At 36.9% G+C, this 18,890-nt stretch overlaps 1 protein-coding gene across 3 annotated transcripts; it reads left to right on the top strand.

Annotated features, from left to right (window-relative positions):
• The first annotated feature begins 7,820 nt into the window (after positions 1 to 7,820).
• On the top strand, positions 7,821 to 18,406 carry SRF3 (STRUBBELIG-receptor family 3). Of its 3 annotated transcripts, none has more exons than XM_086557559.1 (17): positions 7,821 to 8,089; positions 8,388 to 8,578; positions 8,746 to 8,875; positions 8,952 to 9,023; positions 10,004 to 10,069; positions 10,217 to 10,288; positions 10,395 to 10,466; positions 10,563 to 10,634; positions 10,716 to 10,781; positions 10,914 to 10,979; positions 12,800 to 13,197; positions 13,279 to 13,706; positions 15,226 to 15,497; positions 15,700 to 15,838; positions 16,578 to 16,714; positions 16,813 to 16,969; positions 17,837 to 18,406. In XM_086557559.1, the coding sequence occupies exons 2-17, from the start codon at positions 8,479 to 8,481 to the stop codon at positions 17,933 to 17,935; spliced, it is 2,346 nt and encodes a 781-aa protein (XP_086413685.1). In that variant the 5' UTR covers positions 7,821 to 8,089; positions 8,388 to 8,478; the 3' UTR covers positions 17,936 to 18,406. The 3 variants fall into 3 exon arrangements, with proteins under 3 accessions (XP_086413685.1, XP_086413687.1, XP_086413686.1); XM_086557561.1 differs by having other exon boundaries at positions 7,956 to 8,089; positions 8,416 to 8,578; XM_086557560.1 differs by lacking the exon at positions 7,821 to 8,089 and having other exon boundaries at positions 8,333 to 8,578.
• The last annotated feature ends 484 nt before the right edge of the window (positions 18,407 to 18,890 follow it).

Here is an 18,890-nt window from a genome sequence, read left to right as displayed (position 1 = left end):
TTTGACCAAGAATCCGAGTTTCCATTCTAGATCCAAGCACATACATGTGCGTTATCATTGGATTAAAGAAGTACTCGAAGACAAGCATTTGTGTATCGAGAAGATCCTTACCGACAAGAACAGGTCGAATATGATGACCAAAGTCTTACCAAAAAGTAAGTTTGATGTTTGTTGTGCTACCGCCGGAATGGTAGCAGACTCCTCCTGTTGATTTGGAAATGGCATGGAGGTATCCCCCCTCACTGTTCGGGAGGGGGAGATTGTTGGAGTTATCCCTCACATGAGGAGAAGGAAAGAAATCAGTTTAGCTTGTGTGGAGAAGACAGAGCGCACCCCACGCCCTCCACAAGCCATTCTAAAGCGCGCTCCACGCTAAAGTGCCTGGACATCATCCAAGGCAAGAGTGCTCCATGCGCCCTCCACAAGTAAATATGAAGCGTGCCACACGCTCAAGTTCCTGGACATCATCCAAGGCAAGAGCGCGCCCCGCGCCCTCGATAGCACAATTCCGAGTGCTCCCCGCGCCCATGCCTATTTTGGCAGGATTCTATTTTTGCGGAACCACGAGTTTTGCATTATATGTTTGGGTTTTTGGAAAAACCAAACACACGAGAGGCAGCACAAAAGTCAGAGAAAACCCAATCTTGAAAGCTATCAAGATTGAGAGATAACATTTACAGAGAGACAACCCAATCTTGAAAGCTATCAAGATTGAGAGATAACCTTTACAGAGAGACAACCCTGTAAAGAGATAAGAGTGATCTAGTAAGGTGAGAGACTGAAAGGAGAGATTGTAATCTTCCTTCCACTTTATAAAAAGACTAGCTCTTGTAGAAGTAGGCATCATTGGCCGAACCACGGTATATCTTTATGTTGTGGTATGCATTTAATTCTGTTTTACATTATTATCTCTTGTTAATAGTTGTTTAGCGAGTTGGGTATGCTAGTATAGGTCGTAGTTGATATTTAGAATTTGTCTGGAGTTGAATTGAGTTCAAATACAAGTTATCTATGTAGTAGGGGAATCGATTGGTATTGGTACAAACCTCAACACCCAGATGTTGCGGATAGAGGCAGCATACCTGGTGGGATTCAGTCTTTCTGCCAGGTCATAATTTGGTGAAAAAGATTTTAGACCGTCGGATTGGGCCCTTGGGGCCCCACACCGTTATGTTTTATTAGATAGATAGTATAGGTGTGTATTAATATATATCTTACTATATTAGAAAAATCTGGGGTCTAATAAACAGTGTTTTTCACGTACGTCACAGGGGTATTTTTGTCTTTTTGCTTTTTGTTTGGGGGACATTTTGGTCTTTTGGCTGTCTAAGGGTATTTTCCCCAAAACTCTCGAATATTCTCTCTCTGCTCTCGGCCTCTCACTTCGTCTCCCCCATTCTCTCTTCTCAAGCTCTTCGTCTAAGGATAAATATCTCGATTATTTTCTCTTTGATGTGCGCAAGTTCTTCTTCTTTGGTCTCCCTCTCTCGGTGTATGCAATTTCGGTGAGAACTGGACTTGAATAAATTTTGAAGTGTTGGAGGATGGGCTAAGAAGGAACTGGTTATGTGGGATTTGTTTTCTTGAGTTGAATCCAAATACAACTATATACTTTCATGTCTGCCCATAGATGACATGTAATTAATTCGTGCAATTTTTTACATGTTATTGTTCAAGAAACATTACTTATTGGTTCTATTGTTATACAGGTAAGCCTTATCTGTATACTTAGACCATTACATACATCATAGAAAGGAAAATGATAGTTGAGTTTTTTTTTTTTACATTGGAATGTTTAAGAATTGTCATGAATTACCAATGTCAGAACCTAATCACTCAAGTAGGAACATTTTGTTTTACATATAATGCCTATTTATACATAATGCTTAGCAAGTTGTTCTGTGAGACTAATCTCTTTATGCTATATATTCACTTATCCAGGAAGTAGATATGACAATTATGGGACTTTCAAGAGGAAGCTGAAAAGAAACTGACACTATTGCGAGATTGAGCTAAGGTAATTTTCTAGAATCTTAACATTCTGTGATTTTTCTAGGACCGTGTATTGATATCCCCAACCTCAGTCAATTTCCCGATTTTTCCTTTTTGCGTTTTTTGGGAGAAAACAGTGTTAAACCATCAAGAATTTTAACAGTGTTATTTTTTTTCCTATTGTTGTCTATTTAATCTCAGCGTCTGTATTGTTGTCTCAGTTTTAGCTCCATAAATGAATAAACTACAATTGTTGTCTCAGTTTTATGACGCCAACTGCAACTAAATCCCTCAAGTGACATTCCCTAAATTGTACCTGTTACGTTGCTTGGTCATTTGAAATGGAATCCATACCTGTATTTGATTCTACCTTATTACCTGTGAGTGGTCTCCTAGCCCATGTTCAGGGAGCATACAAATCGAAGTGAGTTTATAACATAAACAAGAGGCTCTAAAGTACACTATTAGAATTTAGTTTGAAATCAGTAGTGTTAAAACCTCCACTATTAACTTTTTGTGTCAATAAGGTACAACATATTTCCAACAGTATTGTCAGAACCTCCACTATATAATGAAACAGGTGTTATATGTATAATTTACAACATATTTCCATTTCAGTTGGACATATGTGGTTCTACATATGAAATCAGTTCATCAAAATTTTCTAATGAAAGCATTTCACCAATTTTTTTTTTTTTTTTTTTTTTTTTTTTTTTTTTTTTTTTTTTTTTTTTGGATATATAATGTGCAGGGAAACTTGGTACCTAAAAGTTCAATATTACTGTCGGAATGAAGGCAAACTGCATTTAACTGCAGTTATGTTAAGCTAGGATCCTCTCAAAACTACTATTTCGTAATGCAATTGTGTGTCTGTTCTGAAAATGATATGTAGTGCTATTTCAGGTTGCTATATCACTACCCGAAGTTTATCAAGTGGTAAAGAAGACTGGGGCAGTAGCTTGCAACTAATGTATCTGTCTGTAATGTTTCTATACTTACGTTTATTTTTTGTGTTTTTGTACATGTGAAATCAACTTTGTAATTTTTTTGTCTTAATAAAAGTATAGTTTACCGAACTCTTACAAAACAACATGATCAGGCTCTGTGCCCTACAAATCTGTATTGTTAATACGTGCATTGCATGTGCATGATGCTAGTATATTATAAGATATATTGGGGGGACCAGCTTAGCGCCATCTAGGCAGGCCTAGGTGCTAGGCACTCTCCCACCGCCCGACTACCGCCTAGCATTTTTTTGAACACTGTATTAAAGCGATAAAGCCCAAACAAACAATAAGGTTTGGTTATGGTTTCTATTCGGTGGTCTAGGCCAACAAAAAACAAAAACAAACAATTAGGTCGGTTATTGTTTTTATTCGGTCTTCTGGAGTTCTGGTTTTCTCTTTCCTATTTCCAAAAACCTAAAGAGTTTAACTGTTTAAGGTTAGTTTCAAACAGGTGAAACAGGATGAGAAACTAAAAAAACAAATAGAATAGAGAACCACTAGTCTTTGAGGAATTGGAAACAAGACTGCTACGCTACCAGAGGTGCTCCCAATATACGTGCTTTGTATGTTCCCTTAACCCTTCTCAATTCTCTATTTATTGTTTTTTCTTTTTAAACTGGATATTTGGATATTGCATTTATTTGTTAATATTTCTAGTTTTCATTGAGTTTTAATTTGAACTAGGACCGCATCATAGCAATAATCTTATATGAATTTGATTGAATTTTTCGTTTTATGTATGTTATATTTTGAATGACTCAAAAATCTTAAAAGTGTTCTAAGCAAGTTGTCTGACTTGCTAGTCTTTGTTGTTCAGAAATTATGTTGAGTGGTTAGTATCATGAGTAGCGCTAGAAAATATCCATCGGGTAGTGCTAAGAGAAAAAAGAAGCAAAAACAAGAAGAACGAACTCACTCAATATTATTAACTATACCTGTTACAGTTGCTTCTACGGAGAGGAGTTTTTCAAAGTTGAAGATGATTAAGTCTTACATTCGATCGACCATGTCTCAAGATAGATTAAATTGATTAGCTATGTTATCTATTGAAAAAGTTTTGGCAGAAGAGTTTGACTATGCAAATAACTGATTTTGCAACTAAAACTGTGAGACGGGGAAGTTTTCGATGATATTTTACTTGATATAATTAGTTCATGATTTGGTAGGGTTAGATTTCATTTCCCCTACTTTCAAAAAAAAAAAAAACTTATATAATTTTCTTTCTTTCTTTTGTCAAAGCTTAAGGCCCCGCTTTGAGAGCTTGTCTAGGGCCTCTCAAATCTCAGGGCCGGCCCTGATTCCAATGCGGCTGCTAAAATGGTCTTAAATTTGGAAGAAGTCAAAAACCCGTCCGTGTGTTAAATTTCGACGGACGGCAGAAACTATGCCGTCCGTATCATTTAGCAATTCAAAACAGAAAACGCGATTGGATTGGTTTTTTAATTTTGAGTGCCAAATTTAACTGGGCAAACTAAAACCCTATGGGTCACCTTTTAACAACCCAATTTAGCATCTCTCCATTAGACTTGCTCTAAGTGTTGTTGAAAGTTATTGGAAGCACTAGCCATAATCATGTCCATTCCACTAAGCCAATTATGCCACGGAGTCATACTTCAACTTTCTAATCCCCCCAGAATACCCTTTTCATGAACCTTTATGATAGTAGGCAAGTAGCCAATGCTCGTTCAGTCGTTCATTTGCATAAATTTTGCGGGGCACCATTTAGCCATTAATCATGGCAGCAACCAAAATTAAAAGTGATTAGGAATTAAGAGACCTCTATAATAACTAACCGTAAAACTTAACAATGCCATGAAAATTCTGGATATTGTATTATATTATATAGTATATAAGCTGTTTCCATCATTAGTTGTTCAATAAAGACATAAAGATCTCAAACCTTTGGAAACATTCAAGCACACTATCTTCTTATCTTTTGGCTTATTCTCATAGCACAAAATCATTTTACAAGAGCGGCTTTGAATTATATATAAACCACAAAGTATGCTTTGCAGCACTATGGACCTACATGTGGGCCGAATGATGTGTAATTTGAAGGTGTGACTGAATCTAGACCTACATTCAATGTGAAAAGTTCCGCAATGTGAATTGGAACTGTTTGGTTTTCCATGCTGAAGACCTGAGGACGACCAAAAAGAAAGTAAGAAACTAGGTGAAAAACTGAAAACTATCTACATTGGAATTTTTATAGCGGGAAGCAACTCAAAACTTCTATACCGATTCAGGGAATGATGTGCACACCTTAACTTGGAGCAGTTTATGAGCCTGGACTCCTTTCCAGAAGCCCAGAACTAGAACAGTGGCATCTGGAGTCCTAGAACAATTAGCCCAGAAGGAGCAAAAAGTAAGGACTGTAAGGCCGTCGTACTCTATTGTGGCATCCAGCGTGTGTAACAATTTTTTAAGCTGATTCCCTGGTTTGCTCCTCCTTTAGCAGAGCAATTAGAGTTACTGATGAAGAAAGAGAGAGCTGTGTAACATAACAGGACTAAACAACCTTTTATGATCTAGGTGGACCAAGCAATTTGCAATAAAGAAATGGACGAAATTACTATGCATGGCGTCGTAAAGATGTACGAGGCATAGATTCATAGAATGATAATCTGAGTTGTGTTAAGTGTTCAGTACTAAAGGCCACATTTGCATCATGAAACTACTTACGTACAAGTTACAACGAGTGCAATATAATGATTAATGACTGCAATATTGATTGGTTAAGTCTTATTTGTGCTTTTATAAGTGTTGTTGATAGTTGTTGGAAGCACTAACCCTATTCTTGTCCATTCCCCATTTCCACTAAGCCAATTATGCTAAAGTGCGCATACTTTAGTTTTCTAATTCCCCCAAAATACCCTCCCCATGAACTTTTTTAACAGTAGGCGAGTAGCCAATGCTCGTTCTGTCGTTCATTTGCATAAATTATGTTGTGCATCGTTTATACATTATTCATGGCAGCAACCAAAATTAAAAGTTATATTAGGAATCTAGAGAAAAAATAACTGTAAAAGTTAACACAGCCTTGAAAATTCTGGTAAATTTGGTCATGATATTGCATTTTTGTATAAGCTTATTCCATGATTAGTTGCAGCAGGACCTCTTGGACAAAGACATATAGCTCATAAACATTTCAAAACGTTCACCATCTTCGTCTTTGTGTTCTTTGGGGTTATAAAGAACAAAATCATTTAATAAAAGCGACTAAGAAGTATAAATCGAATTATTGGAAAACTAACGGCTACTATTGGATTGTAGCTCGATGGACCTACTTGTGGACCCTAATCTGAACAAAATTGTGTCGTCGGCTCTGGGCTGAATGCTGTGGACTATTTTCACCTACATTCAGTGTGAATAGTTAGACATTGTGAATTGGAACTAATTGGTTTTCCATCAAGAAGACCTAGGAATACTTGAAAAAAACACTAGGTGAAAACTATGTAGATTGCAATTCAGAACTTGTATACTAATTCAGGGAATGATGTCGCACCTTAATTTGGATTAGTTTATGTTTTGCTAGGCTTTCAATCTACATATTTTGTGTAGATCGAACTATGATGTTTGTGGCTGATCTCGACTTTTAAACTAACTTTAATTAAGGTATTGTCCTAGAAATGAACCCTTACGAAACGAGCAAATTAGTAATATAAGTGATGTTTGTAATGATGTCATCGATTAAGATGACATATTGATATTGACATGTATAACAAAGATGTTTGTAATGATGTCATCAATTAAGGATAACAGATGACTCCCCCTGTAGTGGTGTAATCCAGGGCCCAAAATATCGCCGAGATATCCGATATCTCGCCGATATATCTCGGTAAATTGGTACACCGATATCGATTTTTTCGAGATATATCTACCGAATATTGAACCCCTTTTTTTCCGAGATATATCGGAATTTCCAATATGAAAGTTTATATCACCGATATAATCGATATTTCCGAGATAATCGATATATATCGGTTGACTTTTTGACCAATTGTTAATATTGAAATTTCCAAAATATCTGAAATATCCGATATATCCGAGATACATCAGCGAGATATCCGAGATATCCGAGATATATCGGTGAGATATCCGATATTTTAGAAACTTTGGACTGGTCACCAAAAAAACTGAGATATCCGATATATCTCGATTTTTAGGTACACCGATATATTAACCGATATCGAAATTTTGGGCCTTGGTGTAATCAGGTAGTCGGTTGAGTCAGCTTCATCGTGATTTTATCCGAAAATGGACTGCAAACAATGATATGAACATGATTTTGACACTAGATAGAGTGATCAACTGATCATGAAGATTTACCAATCTTTTTTACTTGAATAATAATAATAATAATGTTTTTCGATAACTCTTTTTACTTACAAATATCGACAAATGTGATTAAAATATTATAAAAAGCTGGTCGGTTTCACAAATCCTTATTACAAAAGTAACGACTGTGCACGTGTGATTAAAATATTATTATTAAAATTTATCGGTTTAAAATTACTATTGTACCCTTAGATGCAAATCTTTTGATGTTGATAGTTTAAAATGTTTCTCCAACCATTTTATCCCTCCAAAAACAAAAAAAAATGTAAAAAACTGCAAAATGACAAGTGACGTACGTGAAACACTATTCATCATACCCCAACATTAAAATGTTGAACTCCAACTTGGGACAAGCTTAAACTTAAAATAACATGGGGCTTAAACTTCTAGAAAGAATACAGCCCACGTAAGCCATGAGAATCTATCCAAAACGTTGGCAGTAATGCACGTTGCACAAAACTGGCGGCTTAGTTGGCTGGTACTAACTTCCAAGTAAGCAATTTGGGATCCAACAACATCATCAGCTTACTGACTTTAACTAGTACTACATACTACTGTATAGTTGTAAACTTGTAATGTAGTCTGTTACAATAATAAAACTGAACAGGATATCTACTTGTTTTTTTTTAATACTAAAAAGAGAGAGAGAGAGATAAAGATAGTAGCCAACCTTTTTTTACACACTTTGCTCTCCTTTAATTTTTCTTCTTCTTCACCTTTTTCTCTCTTTCCAGCTTTCTTCAAGTTTCCAGGTAGTGATCATTTTTCTTACTATCTTTTCTTTGTGTCTTTTAGCAGCTAACTATCTCAAAATAAAGATACCCATTCTTTGTTAATATATAGTACAGCTTTGTTTTAGAATCTTGTTTGAATAACTGATTGTTTTAGAGCTCATGTAGTTAATTACTTTCTTGGTTAATCATTGCTAGAACTTCATTTTTTACTGCTTTGTGTAATATATATTTATATTTTTTTTGATAAGTAAAGTTATGATATAGATGTTGGGTGGTTGAGATCTCTAATGGGTATGTAATGTTTGGCTTTTGTCAGATTTGAGGTGTTGTTCTGTTTTGGCTAGGCGTTTTCGCAGACTATGTTGCATAATTGGACATACTGTTGAATTCTGTGAAAGAAATTAAGTATGAATTCCTGGAGTTTGGATATCTCAGCTCGGGTCTTCGTTGTTATGATTGCATTGTTTGCTCTACCATTATCCAATGGATTCACTAATCAACAAGACGGTAAGCTGAAAGAATTATTCAGTTTATGATTTTTTTTTTTTTTTTTTGGTGGAGTAGATCTACCGTGTATAAAAATTGTTAGTTCTACTACATAGTAAGGTTTTGATATTGTGTGAAATGACTTTACTGCACCGAGTTTGTTGATATGCTTGAAACCTTTTGGGCAGTCTACGCGATGAATATTTTGTATGCTGCAATTGGTTACCCTCCTCTTCCTGGATGGATACCTAATGGAGGAGACCCATGTCTGGAAGCCTGGCAAGGCGTTGAATGTGTCGATTCAAATATAACCAAAATGTACGTTTATTTTTCTCCAAAAAACCATCAGGTTCTTTGATATATAAAATGTTTTAATTGCACTTTGGTTTGACAGAATTCTTAATGGTGCAAATTTGGGAGGAAAATTGAGTGATAACTTACAGACCTTTATGTCGATAGTATCATTGTAAGTGTTTTTTCTTGGCTTATTCTCTATTTTATGATTTTATTTGTAAGATGCCTCAGTGTTTTCGATTAATTATTATGTTCTATCTTTCATACTTAGTGTGAAGGATGCTCCCCACTCCCCCGTGCCTATATAGTTGAGGCAATTTCTGGTAATCCTGGCTGACTACCATCTCCTAGCATAGAATCGTTTCCCATTGGATATTAGGATCTTCCTTGGTCTCTGATTGTGGACTAGTTTCTTTTAGGTTGAGCAAAGAAGTGATCTCCTGGTTAAATTGTTTCCCATTTTTATGAGTAACACATAGTAGGCTATAAAGCATGGACTCTAACATGTGACACGGATACAACCCGGCACGGACACACGGATACAGCATTTTTCAGAAAGTTAGGATACAGATATGTGAAGGACATGGTTAAAAAAGATTGCAAATATGTTTATGTAATGGAAACTAACATTCTCCACCAAATTCAATCAAAATACCAACATTTTAATCATCTAATTATAAAAGCATGTCCAACTCTTAACAGATTAAGCAATAAGCAGCAACATACATGTCCAAAGTACAAGCAAAATAGAATTTTATTTTGTTTTAACGAGCCCCATATGGGGCCTGTTTTGTTCTAATCTTTTTACCGCATAAACAAGAACACAAAGTGTCCTGTGCATGTCATGTGTGTATCCACTGTCCCCAGTGTATCCCCAAGGTGTCTGAGATTATGAAATATATTTAATAATTCGGATACTCCAAGTGGAGTATCGAACATGTGTCTAAGGCGTATCCAGATGTATCGTTGTCCGATACGGATTCTTTGCCTTCGGAGAAGTATCAGTGCTTCATAGATAGTAGGGAAGTTGTGGTTGAGCATTTTGAGTTCATCATCTCCATAGAATCAAATATTACCTATGTAGTCTTTTCCAAAATTCAAATACTATTTGTCTCTTTGAGTATCTTCATTTATCCTATTTTTTTGTGGCAGAGATCTGAGCAACAACCACATTGGGGGGAGTATCCCATCCAATCTGCCCCTAACCTTGAACAATTTGTAAGTTCTGACTCTGGATATTCTTATAGTTCGCCTGAATATCATGAACTGTTTAATAGTATCGGAATAGTCATTGTGTCTTTCTCATACAACTTAATTTTCTTAAGCATCTCAGAAGGGAAATGTCGTGTTTTTCACCTATCGCAGATTTCTTTCATCTAACCAGTTTAACGGAAGCATCCCCAGTTCTTTATCCTCCTTAACTCAATTGACAGATATGTAAGCTTGTTCAACTGTTTTTGTTTGCCTAAGAGCTAGTGTTAGAACTATTCTAATTCTTCTGCTAATCATGTTTTCATAGTTCTTAGTTGTTTATTCCCAACAGGTCACTCAACAATAATCTTCTGACTGGAGAGATACCAGATTCCTTCCAGGCACTTTCCGGTTTGATCAATTTGTAATAGTTTTTTCTTATATTTATTATTATTATTATTATATTTATGCTTATCGACCACTCTCTTCCTACGTCTGATTTTCATCTATCCTCCTGAAGGAATCTTTCGGGTAACAATTTGACTGGCCAACTTCCTCCATCCTTCGAAAATTTGTCATCTATGGTTACCTTGTGAGTATTTAACCTTATAAGAATGCTTGCGCTACAATATATTTTTGTCTATATAATTGTTTTCAAACTTATCGTTGATAGGCATTTGGAGGACAATCAACTATCTGGGACTCTCGATGTTTTACAAGATCTTCCTTTAAGAGATTTGTATACTTCTTTTACATCTTTTTCTTTATTATTTTAAATAAGATTATATTTTTGTGATAGCCGATTTTGGTTCTGAACTTATCAGGTACTTTAGTCCATTTTTTCCTCATGAAAATTGATCTGGTTTAACAGGAATATAGAGAATAACCTGTTCTCTGGAACTGTACCTGAAAAGCTGCTAAGTATCCCAAATTTCAAGTAAGAGTTAAAACAACATTGCATTACTTGTTTGATCTTTGAAGAAATACAAGAGTACTATGAGAAGAATTTTTTGTGACTCTCTGACACACGCACATATATATGCATCAGCTTGGTACCTTTGGGATGTGTTGCATATAGACACTGGTAACTGTCTCCATGTAAGCCGTTTCCTACAATGAGTTTTACTCATGGGTTTAAGATGGTACACCATGTACTCCACATCATCTAATAAAATTAACCAGCGTGTTTGGCTGAAGTCACCTCACGCGTGGGGACATATTGAAATATATAGTCCCACACTGGGCTTTTAAAAGCCTTTCAATGTTGTATATATATATAAGATCCTTGGGTTGCTCCACTAACTGCTAATCAGTTTTGATTTGGATGCCCAAATTAAGGATGATATCAAAGTGGGTGCATGGTGCACCAAAGAAATAGATTGGGTTCGTATCTCTTGCCTTGAGAGGAGGGGAGGGCCGACTGTCTCCAGCCGTGGGACTGAGGGGAAGTGTTATGTCCCACATAGCCTTGGCACGTTGTGGATGTCTTGTGTATATACACTTGGGCACTCCTTGAAACCCAGTTTTCAAGAGTGAGTTGTACAGTTGTACCCACAACAAAAATATATATATGTACTTGTCCTTTGCTGAGGATCTGAAATAAATAGAATGCTTATATAGTGGATACTTCCATATTTCTCAACTTCAGCATAGAACCGGAGATATTAACTGTGGCTACTGAGAAGATCTACTTATATCCACTACCATGATTACAAAACTTAGGAACAGATGCATTTGGAAAGCATAGGAGTAGCCCCAGTAGGTGATAGATTGGGGGAACACTAGTTGAGATGGTTCACACAGTTAATTAGTACACCAGTAATCGTCCAAGTTAGGTGTATAGAGGTTGCGTTTACAAATGAGCAAGAGATAGGTTGAAAAAACTGAAATATAAGGACAATGGATGTATGATGCGAAGAAATTATATTTGCATTTATTCAACTTTGGGGCTTCCAACTCAAAACCAATTGGTGATGAGTGAAGAGTCCCAGGAACTTATGTACCTTTTGCAAGGCTTTCAACGTCCCATATGGGACTATATTAAACATCTCAACAGTATTAATGTTTCATAAACCCTTAAAGAGAAAAACTGGACTGCAAGTGTGTAACTGAGGCAAGAATGGTGTGAATCAAGTCTTGTATCAATGCCTGTGAAAATTACCGACTTATCAGGCCGGTATTTATTATGTGTACCCTCTTTTTAATAACTGAACAAGTTTGAAAGATCAGAACTATACTTGTCCATTTTTCTTTAATGTTCTATGTATTGGTTTCTGATAGTTTTTTTTTTCTTCTGGATAAGTAGCTATTCTAGACTTCTAGTAATGAAATGAAGTAACAAAAAGTACAAAGGAAAAGAAAAAATAAAACTATAGGTACTCTCATCCGAGTAACAACACAGATTAGTGCCTATTTATATGTATTTGTTCCTGATACAGTCAATAGGTAAAAGATGTGACCATTTGTATTGCGCAGTTCGGTTTTGGTACATCTTGTCTGTAGGTCTTACCATCTAATCATATGTTTTATGCTGTGTAGCTTTTATAATGTACCAGAAGAGAGTATCACCCTGAATAGCAATTATGGTTCTCAATTTCTGGATCATCTTATTCATTATTTGCTGTTTGAACTTGTAGTTCTATAAAAAAAATTCACTCTGCAAAGGTTATTAAGATGCATAGTTAAGATGACTATCCCAATTGGTTTATTACTGCCTTTTTCTTGCGACTTTTGCTCACTGTTTTCTCCATATCTCAGAATGGATGGAAACCAATTTAACTCAACTACCGCTCCATCGCCAGCCCCACCATCGCCTGCCCCACCATCACCAACCCCACCACCTCTTTCTGGCTCACCAGCTTCTGGAGGACCACCTGAGAAACAAGCAAATGGGCCTTCTGCATCTGAAGATTCAAATCCTGGAAGAACAAGAAAGTTTTGGACCTCTAAAAGGGTCGTCTGGATTGCAATTGCTGGAGTTTTAGTTTTTATTGTTATTGCATTAGGAATTCTTCTTTTCATATCAAGATGTTTTAAAGGGAGGCAATCCGCTGATAGAATTGCCAAGAGACATGAACGGGATGGATATAGTGCCCCCAGAGAGAAGCCTAACGACACCAATTCCTCGGTCCAACCGAACAGGCTGACTGCGAAAGGTATATTTTTTTAATGGTCCTTTGACCTTAGTGTATTTATATTTTATAGCAAATAATTGTTTGAAGCATATGTCTGAACAGTTCCAAAAGAGGCTGTTATGAGGCCGAAGGATGAGCATGGAATAGATATTAGGACAATTGGTGCAGTTCCCAAGGCAAAGAATGAACAGGAAAGATATGCAAAACAAATAGGCATTAAAAATCAAAATGAGGACAATGAGATGGATTTGACTGGAATGGATATGTTTCTACTACCTCCTCCACCTCCTCCTCCTCCACCACCACCGCCACCACCACCACCTCCTGTTGAGAAAGTCACTGTCAAACAGATTGCACACAGTAAAGTAACTCAGGCACAATCCCAGGAGAAGAATCTAAAACTCCCTACTTCTGTGAGGGCTTTTAGCATTGCATCTCTTCAGCAATATACAAACAGCTTTTCCCAAGACACCCTTATTGGAGGAGGCATACTGGGTAGTGTGTACAGAGCAGAACTCCCTGATGGAGAGGTATGTATCTTCTGATTTTCGACTCAAATTTAGGTTAGACATCTATAAGTTTACATAGTAAAATGTTAAAAACATGTTTCCTTTAAAGACTGGGTGCATTGTTAAGGCTTATTTCGTATCTTAAAGAACTCGTCACATCAAGCCGCTAGACATGCTTGTTTTGGACATCATCTTCCTTTCTTCAATGATGAATTTCATTATTGCTTACTTTGTTTTCTTGCATGATCTTTTCCTTTATAAATACAATATTCTTCTTAAGATTCCTATTTTAAAAGCTTTGAACTGGTATTTTGTAAGTTTCTTCTACTCTTTTGCTGTAACATGTCCTTTTTCTTTAATTGAATTGTGGTATCACTAATAACAAAAACATATAAACTTGAATTGTTTACGTTATGCTAGTTTGTAGTCAAACCTAATCAACATTCAAGGTATTTTACCCAACATAATGTATAACATACAAGTTTGTAAAGCAATAGTCATACACTTGAGGTCATAGAATTTATGTGTCTGTTGCTGCTAGTTAATTTTCTGTTCATCCATTCATATTCTTGACCTTGTTGGTAGATGGAACTAGTCATTTGATTTTTATTTATTTTTTTATTTTTTCTATTTTTTTGGCTTATGTTTTGGAATCAATAATTATAATCTAAAAAACCTTAAACCCCCCATAGACCATAGTACCTCTAGTTGGCATAATGCAGCTCATGCCTAAACACAACAATGAGCTGAAGGACCAACTATGGTTCAACTTATATTTAATAGACAGGGAGATTATTTTAATGCAAAAACCTCATGGTTTTGTTGCTAGATGTAAAGAGGCCATTGTTGGGGTGTGGGTGGGGGTGGGGGTGTGTTGGTTTGCTCATTTTACATAAGGTAGCCAAGGACGGTTTGTTGCTATGGTGGACACACCTAGAAATTGAGGTGAAATAATCTCCAACTCCCTTTCAGCAGGACACACTTGAAATATACACAGGTTGGAGCTTTATTTTCTGTGCAACTGCACCTGGCAAGACTTGAACACTAGACCTCTTATAACTAGAACTCTAATAACATATCAATTTCTCCAAATTCAAACCTGTGTTTATTTGAATCTAAGAGAGGTTCGGGGAGAGAAACAGGTGGGACACTCCTAGGAATTGGTGGAATAATCTCAATAGTACTAATGTCGAGGCTGTTGTAGAAAAGTGGAATTTGGGCCTTGGGTGAATAAGTGAGGACAGTATTCACATAGCAGTCTAGCAGCATGGGGTGGATGGTTTATGTGGCTATATATATCAAGGTTCCCTCTCCTTAATATAAAGCAGAGACATGCCTAACAATAGTGTGGGGCTAACATTGTCTAATGACAGTTTACTTTACTAAACCTAATTGCCTTTCTTGAATGACCATCTTGTCATTCATAGAACGATAGAAAGACTCTCACTTTGTTACTGTTGCCACTGTGTGCTTACAAGTTTCATTATGTGCATAAAGTGGTTCTAGATTCTGATTTTACTCGCTTATAAATGTTTCTTAGGTACTGGCTGTCAAAAAATTGGACACTGCCGTTTCCCGGTGGCAGAATGATGAGGATTTCCTTGAGCTGGTGTTGAGCATTTCTAAACTTCGACATGGTAATATAGTTGAGTTCGTGGGTTACTGTGCAGAGCATGGGCAAAGGTTACTCATTTATAAGTACTGCAGCAATGGGACACTTTATGATGCACTCCACATGGATGATGAATTCAATAAGAAGTTGACATGGAATGCTCGAGTCAAGATGGTTCTTGGAGCTGCAAGAGCTTTAGAGTGAGTACATCTTTTACTTAACCTATTTAGATCACTCTGCTGCATATTTATTTAGATGGAATGAGGGTACACCACTTGTGCTAATAGTAATATGAAGCTCATGTCAGAATGGCAACATTTGGTTATCCTACTGTACATATATTTGTAGAGGAGAAGTAATACTCCATAGAGCTAATAGAATATTTTGTTTGTTTTGATTAAGGTATCTGCATGAGGTTTGTCAACCATCTGTTGTGCACAGGAACTTCAAATCTGCAAATGTTCTCCTTGATGATGGGCTTACAGTACGTGTTTCTGATTGTGGTTTGGCCCCGTTGATATCATTGGGCTCTGTTAGTCAGGTAATTGAATACTGTATCATACTCAATTTTGGTGGTCGTTCTCTCTTGTTAATTTGGAGGGTAGCAGACGTATGGGAAAGTTTATTTGTCTAATTTGTGATCTAACAAAACTTCCAATGTAAGTATGTGACGCAAAACTTAAAAAGCTAATTTGTCGGGGGGTCAAGGCCTTAGGCTTCCCAACTGGGTGCCTTGAGCGCTTTCGTGACACCTCAGATAACAACCTGCAAGGCTGCAACTATCTTCACAAAGGAAACCGGCTACATGGGCTCCATGACGTCATTGGATTGAAGTTGAACTTTTTACGAGAGTTTAATATGGTGGAGTCGTCTATGTCAACAGGACATTTGTTTCATCCTGACAGCTCTAGGTTAGACATGGTTAGGTGGAAAGAATTAATTGACAAGCACCTGAAAGGTGAAGATAAGATGGCAGGTTGAGAAATATTTACATCAGGTCTAAATAACAGAAAAAGGTTTTCCTTGCATTCAGTTATGCAAAGGTCCCTTCACCTCATGGGTCCTTGATAGGAGGTCTGGCATCTCAGCCATGGATGCTCAAATTGGATATCAAATTTATTGTTTTCTATCCGCCCCTTTTTTTTCTGGAACTTCTGTGACATTTTCATGTCTGTGAGTTACCAGAGAACATGATAACACAGTGGTCAGGATTCAACTGAAGTTTTAGTTACTCTTGGATTGGATACTGGACATTCATACTATGTTGTTCTTTTGTTCAGTTGTCAGGAAACCTTCTCTCTGCCTATGGTTATGGTGCTCCAGAATTTGAGATGGGTACATATACTTACCAGAGTGATGTATACAGCTTTGGAGTAGTCATGTTAGAACTCCTTACTGGGAGAAAGTCCTATGATAGGTAATGGCTCTGACTTGATCAGTACGGGGTTGTGATGGTTCATGGAATTTTTTAGAATTTACTAAATAAACTATTTTATGTGGAATAAATTATGCAAGATCACGGCCTCGAGGAGAGCAATTTTTGGTGAGATGGGCAGTCCCTCAGCTTCATGATATTGATGCTTTGTCAAGGATGGTTGATCCGTCACTTAGAGGATCTTATCTTGCCAAATCGTTGTCACAGTTTGCAGACATTATCTCTCTGTGTGTTCAGGTGAGCTTGTTGGTATACTTGTATTACTTTGACGTTAACAACTTCACTTTTTAAATATAGGCTGGAATTCGTTCTTGATGGACAGAATGGCCCTTCCTGGTATAAAACAACTGGTTTTAGTTAAATATTGGTTTACACAAGTGTCTCTTTAAGGATCATCTGGCATCTTGATGAAGGAATTCATCACATAAAGACTTTGTAGTCCTTACCTAGTTGCTAATATTTGATGGAACTTTGCATCAACCGCATGCATTTAGTCTCTAGTGTCCTGGTGGAGTTCTGGAAATCCATCACCACATAAGCATATCTCAAGTATATCATTAGTCTCTACTATCTTTTACATTATCCTGGGGGCCAATGTCAGACATGAGAACCTTGTGAATTCTGTTCACTTGCATTTTAGGTGTCAAAAGAATTGTGGAAACAGCTACAGTTGTCAAATATTGAATGTCTTATGTTTTTAAATTAGGTAGAATCCTTATCTCTATGCAATAAAGATGTTATACATACAGTCACAGAGATGCCATAATTGTAGCTCTGCATTTGCGGATTGACGTATGTGTTTTAGGCATTACAGTTGATAACTGTGGTTCTGGCAAGTATTTAAAAGATGATCTGAGCTAGTTGGTCCTTTTGGCCAATCTAAATGATGGAAATGCATGATTCATTGATCTAAACATTGGACATGTTGATATATTAATGATCCATACTTGTTTGCATCTGCATTATAAAGTACACTACAGATTTTGAGACGAGTGATCATAGACAAGAGGCTCCATTAACAAGTTCTTAACTTCTTACAGTATGGCCGTTATCCTTTCTCAGGTTAGTTAATTGTTATTTAATTTGTTAACTTAACTTTTGCAGTCAGAGCCAGAATTTCGTCCACCTATGTCCGAAATAGTTCAGGACCTCCTAAACTTGATACAGAGAGAACCAGCAAAGGATAGTTCTGAGAAGGACTAAAGCTGTTCACGGGAAATTGCTCCAGTGTTTCTCTTCTTAGATGAGCATTCCAGGCGTTATCCGCGAACAGGTCTTCCTAGTAAGACCTCGACTGGAAACAACTGCTAACATGTGGCCTTTCTCAACGAAGCCAACAATATGTCCAGTGAAATATTCGTTTGGGGCCGGAGGCTTAGAACTAACCTGCTCCAAAATACTTGGGCTCCTTCCAGTTCATTAGAGGCCCTTCAACCCCATTGATTGTGATCCTGATGTCAATTCTTTTTTCTCACATAAATGTGCCAATCCAGTCATTAGGCAGGGTGTTAGTGTACCTTGCTTAACTTTCTGTATTCTTTGTCGACTGTATTATATAGGAAAAATAATGCCCTTTATTTATTTTATTTTATATTTTTTTTCTTATGGCTACGGCTACATGAGGAGGAATACAAAAGCAAAATAAAATAATCCATGGACATGATCACATGAAGACGTCTGGGCTATTATTTGTACTTTGCACGTGGATAACTTTTTTGAGCTATTTTTGGGCTAGTCAAATTACAGTGGGTTTAGTTTTCTTCGATGGCAAGTGGCTCCGCTTTGCAATTGTATAGCGCAAAGAACGGGATTACAGAATAGTGGGGATTTAGACTGAAATCAGTGGGCAATCAGTGCCTATTATTGCCAAGGGAATCTACTTAGCTTCCAAGTATAGTAACTGAGAAGATAGATCGGATCAATAGGGATTTCTGGTGGCATGGAGTTAGGGGTGATAAAAGGGCCGGGCGGGCTCAAACCATAAAAGCCCTTATGATTGAGGGCCGGGTCGAGTAGGGTCAAGCATGAAAACTCAAGTCCTTAACCCGCCTCTCGACTCTCATTTTTGAGGGCCAAATGAATACCGGGTCAGGCCCGATCTAATTATACTTTACTAGTTTATTATTATTTTTTTGTGATTTTTTATTTATTTTTATCA

The sequence above is a fragment of the Coptis chinensis genome, chromosome 4, assembly GCF_015680905.1.
Source record: "Coptis chinensis isolate HL-2020 chromosome 4, ASM1568090v1, whole genome shotgun sequence".
NCBI classification, from domain to species: Eukaryota; Viridiplantae; Streptophyta; class Magnoliopsida; order Ranunculales; family Ranunculaceae; genus Coptis; species Coptis chinensis.
This window is presented reverse-complemented; position numbering and strand designations above follow the sequence as displayed.

Coding starts and splice junctions, on each gene's coding strand:
- SRF3 (XM_086557559.1), top strand. CDS start 8,479: ATGAATTCCTGGAGTTTGGATATCTCAGCTCGGGTCTTCGTTGTTATG. Junction 10,467..10,562: donor CTTTCCGGTTTGATCAATTT/GTAATAGTTTTT, acceptor ATCCTCCTGAAG/GAATCTTTCGGGTAACAATT. Junction 13,707..15,225: donor CAGAACTCCCTGATGGAGAG/GTATGTATCTTC, acceptor AATGTTTCTTAG/GTACTGGCTGTCAAAAAATT.